At 49.9% G+C, this 7,550-nt stretch overlaps 1 protein-coding gene across 3 annotated transcripts; it reads right to left on the reverse strand.

Moving 5' to 3' along the window:
- Positions 1–2,031: 2,031 nt before the first annotated feature.
- Positions 2,032–7,350, reverse strand: LOC121043736 (calcitonin gene-related peptide 1). 3 transcript variants are annotated; one of them, XM_040495744.1, is made up of 6 exons: positions 6,829–7,341; positions 5,879–5,979; positions 5,663–5,757; positions 5,253–5,399; positions 2,953–3,137; positions 2,032–2,490 (listed from the first exon to the last, which is right to left on the reverse strand). In XM_040495744.1, exons 2-5 carry the CDS (start codon positions 5,882–5,884, stop codon positions 2,978–2,980), a joined length of 408 nt encoding a protein of 135 aa, XP_040351678.1. In that variant the 5' UTR covers positions 5,885–5,979; positions 6,829–7,341; the 3' UTR covers positions 2,032–2,490; positions 2,953–2,977. The 3 variants fall into 3 exon arrangements, with proteins under 3 accessions (XP_040351678.1, XP_040351677.1, XP_040351679.1); XM_040495743.1 differs by lacking the exons at positions 2,032–2,490; positions 2,953–3,137 and adding an exon at positions 3,900–4,384 and having other exon boundaries at positions 6,829–7,350; XM_040495745.1 differs by lacking the exons at positions 2,032–2,490; positions 2,953–3,137; positions 5,879–5,979 and adding an exon at positions 3,900–4,384 and having other exon boundaries at positions 6,829–7,348.
- Between the last annotated feature and the right edge of the window lie 200 nt (positions 7,351–7,550).

Consider the following 7,550-nt stretch of genomic DNA (forward strand, 5'->3'; position numbering starts at 1 on the left):
CCCTACTTAGTTTCTTTTTTTTTTCCCATTTTTTAAAATATATTTATTTGTTTTGAGAGAGACAGAGACAGTGTAAGAGGGGATGGGTAGAGAGAGAGGGAGAGAGAGAGAGAATCCCAAGTAGGCTCTGCACTGTCAGAGTGCAGAGCCCAACACAGGGCTGAGACTCACAGAACCATGAGATCATGACCTGAGCTGAAACCGAGAGTCAGACACTTTTTTACTTAGCCAACTGAGCCACCCAGGTGCCCCTACTTGGCCAGTTTCTTATATTCTTTCCATTAAAATTATTGACGTGGTGTCTGTTTTACTGACTAAACGTTGATAGGAAACCTACGTCTTTCCTATGCCCTACAAGGTCCTACATGATATGATGTTCCCTCCTCATTACTTCTCAGACCTCGCTTCCAACTTCTCTTTCTCCTCATTCACTGATTCACAACAAATAAAGCAGATAAAGAAACATGTTAAATCTCACCATAGAAATGTGGTCAAGGGGTGCCTGAGTGGCTCAGTCCATTGTCAAACTCTTGATTTCAGCTCAGTTCATGATCTCACAGATAGTAGGATCAAGCCCCACACTGAACTCTTCACTGACAGCACAAAGCCTACTTGGGATTCCCTGTCTCCTTCTCTCTCTGCTCCTTCCCTGTTTTCTCTCTCTCTCTCTCTCTCAAAATAAATAAATAAACTTAAAAAAAAAAAGAAAAAGAAATGTAGCCATCAGAATTCAACGTGTGGAGAACCCCAGTGGACAAATAACTTAGTTCCTCCAACAAATAAATTGCAAAAGGGAAAAAAAAATAATGGAGGGCAACGTCTAGATTAGAAGAGCCTTAAAACATATAAACCAGCAAAAACAAAAAACATATAAACCAGCAGCAATGTGGAGACCTAATCTGAGCCCTGATTTTATAGACACCAAACATACACATATATAAGATAATGGAGGAATTTGAACCATGACTGGATGTGAGATGAAGGAATTAAGAAATTAATGTTAATTTACTTTAGTTGTTAAATGGGACTGTGGTTATGTTTAAACATCCCTCCCATATACGGGGAAATATTTATGGATCTATAGATGTTACAATACACCTGGGCGGTGTAAGAGATGGCACATAGGTGTAATAACATTGACCATAAAAGGATCACGTGTTGAAGCCAAGTGTCTTCATTAGTCCGCTGGGACGGCTGTAACAAAATGCCACAGACCAGGTGGCTTATAAACAACAAATATTTATTTCTCAGTTCTAAAGGCTGGGAAATCCAAGTTCAAGGCACCGGCAGATTCACATCTGGTGGGGGCCCCTTTCCTCACAGCAGTTCTTCTCACTGTGGCCCCACATGGCAAAAGAAGCAAGGGAATTCTCTCCACCCTTATTTGAAAGGGCACTGGTCCCATTCAGGAGGGGATGACCCTTATGACCTAATCACCTCCCCAAGTTCCCACCTCCCAAGACCATCACTTTGGGGCTTAGGTTTCAATATACAATTTTTTGGCTAGGCAGGGTAGGGTGGGGATGGAGGGAGGGCACACAAACTTTCCAACATGTAGCACCAAGCAATGGGTAAAAGGGATCCATTTTACTATATAAAGACTAGGCTGTTTGTATGTTTTAACACGGTCCATTTGTCTTCAAAATCTGAGGGTCTGCCATGTGAGGCAGTTAGGTCAAAGAACGGCTCACAGGTCTCTGGAACTCATCAGAAGCCATTGTCAAGAAGCATATAATGCAGTGGTTTCAACTGTAGGCTCTGGAAACCAACACCTGAGTCTACTATTGTCTATCTCTGTGACCTTGGACTTCACTTTTCCAGGCCTCTGTTTCTTCAGAGGCAACGTGGAAATACCAATGGTATCTCCTTCGTGGAGTTGTCATAAAGATTAAATGAATTAATACATATAAAACACTGTCTTAGAATATCAACTATCCCAATTTGAGTAAGCACTCAAAACATGTCAACTGTTAGTGTCATTATTATTACATAGGGAAACAAGTTGAAATGAATCACCAGGGTCTCAAAACACATGTATCCAAAATATGTTTTTAATCTTGATGAAGTTCACAAATGATACAACATTGAGATTTCCTTAAATAAAGTCTACAGTCATGTTCTTAGACAACAAGGCAAAGCATCACCATTACCACATGTCCCCAGAGGCCACAAAGGCAATGACTTATTGTCCCCCTAAGGTTTGCAGAGCTGCTGTGATCAACAGGATAGCTCTCAAAGAACCAGTTTGCTACCAGATAAGCCAACGATAGATGCCACCACCACACTGACACACACAGAGTCAAATATAAAAAGGATACACGATACATATGGAATTAGCTTATTTTGCATTCACTTTCATTCCTTGTAAGTGACAAAGGTGCTTTTTTCAGTATCTATTGGGATGCAAACATGTATATCTTCCATGGGGCCTTCCCACCAAGTGTTGTCAACAGAAATTAACAGAAGTGGTGAGTTCAGCTTCATGGTGACCTGAGATGGGAAAAAAATAAAATAAAAAAAGAAGACAAAGAAGGAAGAAGGAAGAGGAAGTAGAGAAGGAGAAGAAGGAGGTGTTGGCGAATAAGAAGGACAAGAAGGAAACAACCACAATTATTATAAAAAGAACACAAATGTACAGGAAAACAGCATTTACAACCTATAGGTATGAGATGTAGACAGACTTTTAAGGCAAATGACGGGAAAAAAAGCAATTATCATTTGGCAAGCATTTTATTTCTCATTTCTCTTCTCAGAGAGATGATGCTGCATGTCTGCAGCCTGTGTCAACGCTCTGATTTCAGGCTGAGTTGTGGAAGAATCTCACCACTGAGAAGGAAGCATGTAATTGGAAAAAAGGGATCTGAAGACCCTTCCCAGGTCCAGTAGGTTTCATAATGTGGCTCATAACCCCCAAATCCCCTCCCCTCCGACCCAACGGAAAAGGGCAGTCACCTTCTTCCTGGAGTCACTGAGCTGCTCAGGCATGAAGGTCCCTGCGGCGACGGCCAAAGGCTTCGGAGCCCACGTTGGTGGGCACAAAGTTGTTCTTCACAACACCTCCAGATCTGCTCAGCAAGCCTGCCAGCCGATGGGTCACACAGGTGGCAGTGTTGCAGGATCTCTTCTGGGCAGTGACGCTGATTTGCAGGATGGAGAAAGAAGAGGGCTGTCAGTGAGAGGCGAGGGGCAGGAGCCTGCCCCTGAGGCCTTCATAAAGAGAATTTCAGCTCTTCGACATACCGCTTAAGAATAAGTGTTTCTCCTAAATGCACTTATCAAAGCTGTTAGGAGAAGTGGCCTGGCAGCTTTTGCTAGGAGCACTGCCCAAAGACCTTCGTGAAAAAAAACCCAGTGCCAATGTGATGAGCACTGGCTGTTGTATGGAAGTGTTGCATCACCATATCATACACGTGAAGCTAATATTACGCTGTATGTCAACTAACTGGAATTTAAATAAGAACTTTAAAAAAAAAAGAAAAAGGAAAAACCCCGTGTCAAGCCATGAGGCATGTACTGAAATCAGCACTTACCGTCACATACAGTCTCTTTAGAACCAGGATGAAGTGGTCACCAAAGGCCCAGCCCAATCCCAAGACATGCAAGGAGCACAGAGAAACCATAGAGCAGCCACAGGCACCATCAAAACCACTTTCCATGGGAAAGGAAAATTCCCTGATGTCTTACCTGAAAGAGGCTGTGAGAAGAGGGAAACGGCATCCTCCCCCAGAAGTGTTTACCTGTTTCTCAGCACACCTGTTCTTGATGGTGGAACTGGTTCACAAGGACCACTCACCAAGCCCTCTACCCAGCTACCCTGAGGCTAACGCCACTTTTAAGCATAGGTTCTGGGTACTTTCAAGCCTTGGACACGACCAGAGTAATGACCACCACAGTGCAAATCCTTTTAGAAAATAGGTTTATTCATCAATGATGAAACATGAAGGATGCAGCAGAAATTGGGGACTCTACCATGAAATCCTCTGGGATCTCAAGAAGCTTCCCTCACTCTTGCCTCTAACCTGGCCTATGAGTCCTGCTCTCTTCCCTTCCATCCTGAGGTCCCCCATATTCTCTGTGATAAGCAAAGCTACCAATACCAGCTTGAAGAGCAATCAAAGTGGAATCTGCATGCATTTAGTTCAAAAATGGGAGCAAGAAGGGAAATCAGGAAGGAGTGGAAGGAGTCTGGTTGCCATCCTGGGGCACCCCAAAGCGGGGTTACTGGCCCTTCTCCAAGCTGCTGGCTATGTCCCTTTTCTTGCCAGGTGTTTCAGCCCCGAAGCCGATGCCAGAGAATGTATGAAAGTTGTTCAGGTCCTTCGAGTATGCGCCCAGCACACAGGTACTCAGATTACTGCACCGCTTAGCTCGGAAGCTGTCCAGGCTGCAGGGAAAAGACATGCCAGACAATACCATGCGCCAGGCCCGCCCCTGAGGGCAGTCATGCAGAAAGTTAGACGAGGGAGGGGCACCTGGAGCAGAGGCAGGAGGGGCAGGCAGGAGGGCAGCTCACATATCCTCCATTAGGAGAACTCCGAGGCTTGCTGAGCCAGGGCAGCGTGGGGCAGGGTTGCAGCAGGGAAGGGGTGCCCTTTCCTAGCCTTCCGCATGCTTCTCAGTCCCTGCTCTGCAGAGAGGTCCTTAGGGTAGATGCAGGTGCAGCACATGCCAGGCAGTGCCGGGGCCGGGCCAGGGGCTGGCGTGAGCTCCAGGCTCAGGGGACACGGGGAGGTGGGGCTGGGGAAGGGTGTCTGGCCCCATGACAACATGCACGTCTCCACAGATCCTACACATCTCAAGCCCCCAGACCTACCTCAGGTACTGCTCTACCTGACCCCACCCTCTGCAAGGCCTTTGGCTTCACCTTGCAAATGTGCAATGAAGGCTCCTTGTGGGTGTGAAAGAACAACACACACAGGTTAAATTTCTAAAACATCCTGAGATATGCTGAGTCCATCCCCTGGCTTCACACTTACCGGTCCCAAGTCAGCCAATGCTGGGAGTTTCCTTAGGGCAAGACAAATTCCCCCCGAGTAAGTGATTCCGTACCTCCCCATTTCATTTCCTAAAAGCTTTCAGGAATGTGTCTTTTTGTCTAACCACAGTCTCTTCAGCTACACCTGGACCTCTGTCTTCCTCAGAGCTTGAGAATGACTGGGCCCTAGGGCCTGATGAACAACCACAGCCTGCTGGCGCCCTGGCCAGATGTTGTATTTCCTGGGGTATACGCCAGGGCAGGGTGGGAGCCTTACCTGGAGCCCTCTGTCTCCTCCTGCTCCTGCTCCTGCTCCAGTTCATTTGTCTTCCCCTGCACATAGGCCTTCACCAGGGCAGCCAGCAGGAGGCGCCCTTCCTTCTCACTGAGTGTGGTGGGGTCTGGGAGGCTCTCCAAAGCAGACCTTCAGGGGGGAAGCAAATCCAAGAGAGGCTCTGAGCCCCTGACTGCCTCTACCCCGTGACAAGTAGCAAGGCTTCCCGGTCCCTGTGACCTACCCTGAGGATGTGCCCCCTCCCCCGACTCCCAACCCACAAGGCCCAATCTGAGGTCCACCTGAGGGTCTTAATGCACCAGGAGCCTTGCTGCTGTGACCTCAGAGGCACAGAACTGCCTCAGCCCAGGGGCAGTAGAAGGGGAGTGTTCTGTGGCTTCCGGCTGTCTCACCTGAATGGTGCCGCCTGGAGGCTGCCTGCCTGGCACAGGACCAAGATGCTGAAAGCCAGAAAGGGGGAGGACTTCCCGAAGCCCATGATGCCTCTCTGTAAAGAGAGAATGATATTACCACTGCGCCAAGACCGGCCAAGGCCTGGGGCCCACAGACCTAAGTGCCTGCTCTGCCACGCAGGTCTTGTGGCCTCAGATTACCCCACCTCCCCATACCTCCATTCATTTGCCAGATGGGCTGCTGTGAATCTCAAAAGATACAGTGCAATGAATGGCTTTGTAGAGCAGAAACAAGTGTCTCAGGGTGTGGTGGAGTTCTGTGGAAATCGGGGAGAAGCCACAAACGAGTGCATGCATGCACACAAACCCACACCTTCCTTCCGCCCTTTGCAGAAAACAAGCGGGGACCCACCCTAATGTCAATTTGTTCTCCCATTGCTCTAGTCTTCTCAGGAACTGAGAAATCTAGGACCACCTACCCCTTTCTTTTGGACTTGGCACTAACGCATGGGACAGGAAAGCAGGAAGGGTACCTTGGAAAGGAGCACTGGTCTATCCACCCAGTATCTGGGTTTGGATTGGAGGAAGATTTTAAATGTGCAGTTACCGGTGTGTCAGGGCTCTGCTGGCCCAGCCCGTCTACGCTGGAGCGCAGTTTGGCAGTGGGTGCTGGGCGCCAGCATCTGGAAGTGAGCCCCCTTGTCCTGCGCGGCTGACTGCACAGTCGCAGGTCCCCTCCGTGCCCCAGGGACGCTCGTGGGCTGGCGGCGCCTCACAAGAAAGCTCAAGGCTGCACCGTCCCGAGAATCAAACATGATCCCTCAGGACACAGACCGCGCAGGGCATTCCCAGACCAAACTCGAGCAGGATTCTGCACGCCCAGGGGTTCTAAGAAGGGGCCGCAGACCCGCCTACCTGAGCTCGCGGAGCTTCCAGCGCCCAGGCAAGCCCTGAGAATGCTTGAAGTTCCATCTGTGCTAATTAGAAGAAAATGCTCTCCTCTCAACCGCCCCCCTTCCCCTGAGCGGGACAGAGAGCTAGGAGCACCTGCCGTAGGTGGGCCGCGATGCCCGTGAGAGGCAAAGGAAAGGCAGACAGATGGAGCAAACTAGATGAACTAATCCAGAGGCAAGTTATTAGAGTGGGCAGAGGGGGGAGTTCCTCACCTGGAGACGAGTTTCTGGAGAGCGCGAGCGGCCGGTCCACCCCGTTGGACACAACGCCTGCTGCGGGCGTCTTCCCCGCGGAGCTCTCGGCTCTTATTCCAGCGACAGTGGGAGGGGGGTCCCCACGAGTCCGCGCGGCCAATCCAAAGTGGCCAGGACCGACCCAGCTCCAGTGGCGTCATTGCTCGCTCTCCCTGCACTGGTTCTCTAGGGAGGGGAACCATCCGCTCTGGCTGTCTTTTGCAATGAGGTCATTGCTTGGAGAGCGGGAGGGCAGGGAGGGGTGGAGAGCTTTCGACGACGTCCAGAAAATGAGGGCCAGTGGAGGAGAGCTTGGAGTCAGCCACAGTGAGGGACCAGAGCTTCTCTCACTGTCTTGGTGCCTGAACTCTAGTCTTGAAGCCCCTCTTGCTATGCCAGTACGGACCCCATCTGGCCACCTGGACCCCGAGGAGTCCTGGATTCTAAAAAGGGATCTCAGCCGAAATAGCCCACTGTGAAGGAGTTGGATGGAGCAGGGAGGGGCTGGGGGAGGGAGGGAAGAGGGGCCCTGAAACATTGATCTCTTTGGACCACCTTGGGTGCCCCTGAGATAACCTCCGCACTTTCCTCACTCCCCAGGCCACCTGCGCCCCCGCACCCTGCACCCCTCAAAGTCGTTTTGCTTCTAGTCTGGCAGCCAGCCAAGCCTCCTTCGCCTCACTTCTCTGGGACCGGTAGGA

This window comes from Herpailurus yagouaroundi, unplaced genomic scaffold (assembly GCF_014898765.1).
Source record: "Herpailurus yagouaroundi ecotype Mexico unplaced genomic scaffold, PumYag 187, whole genome shotgun sequence".
Taxonomy (NCBI): Eukaryota; Metazoa; Chordata; class Mammalia; order Carnivora; family Felidae; genus Herpailurus; species Herpailurus yagouaroundi.

Coding starts and splice junctions, on each gene's coding strand:
- LOC121043736 (XM_040495743.1), bottom strand. Junction 5,400..5,662: donor CTCCAGGCGGCACCATTCAG/GTGAGACAGCCG, acceptor TCCCCCCTGAAG/GTCTGCTTTGGAGAGCCTCC. Junction 4,385..5,252: donor GAGGAGACAGAGGGCTCCAG/GTAAGGCTCCCA, acceptor TTTTCCCTGCAG/CCTGGACAGCTTCCGAGCTA.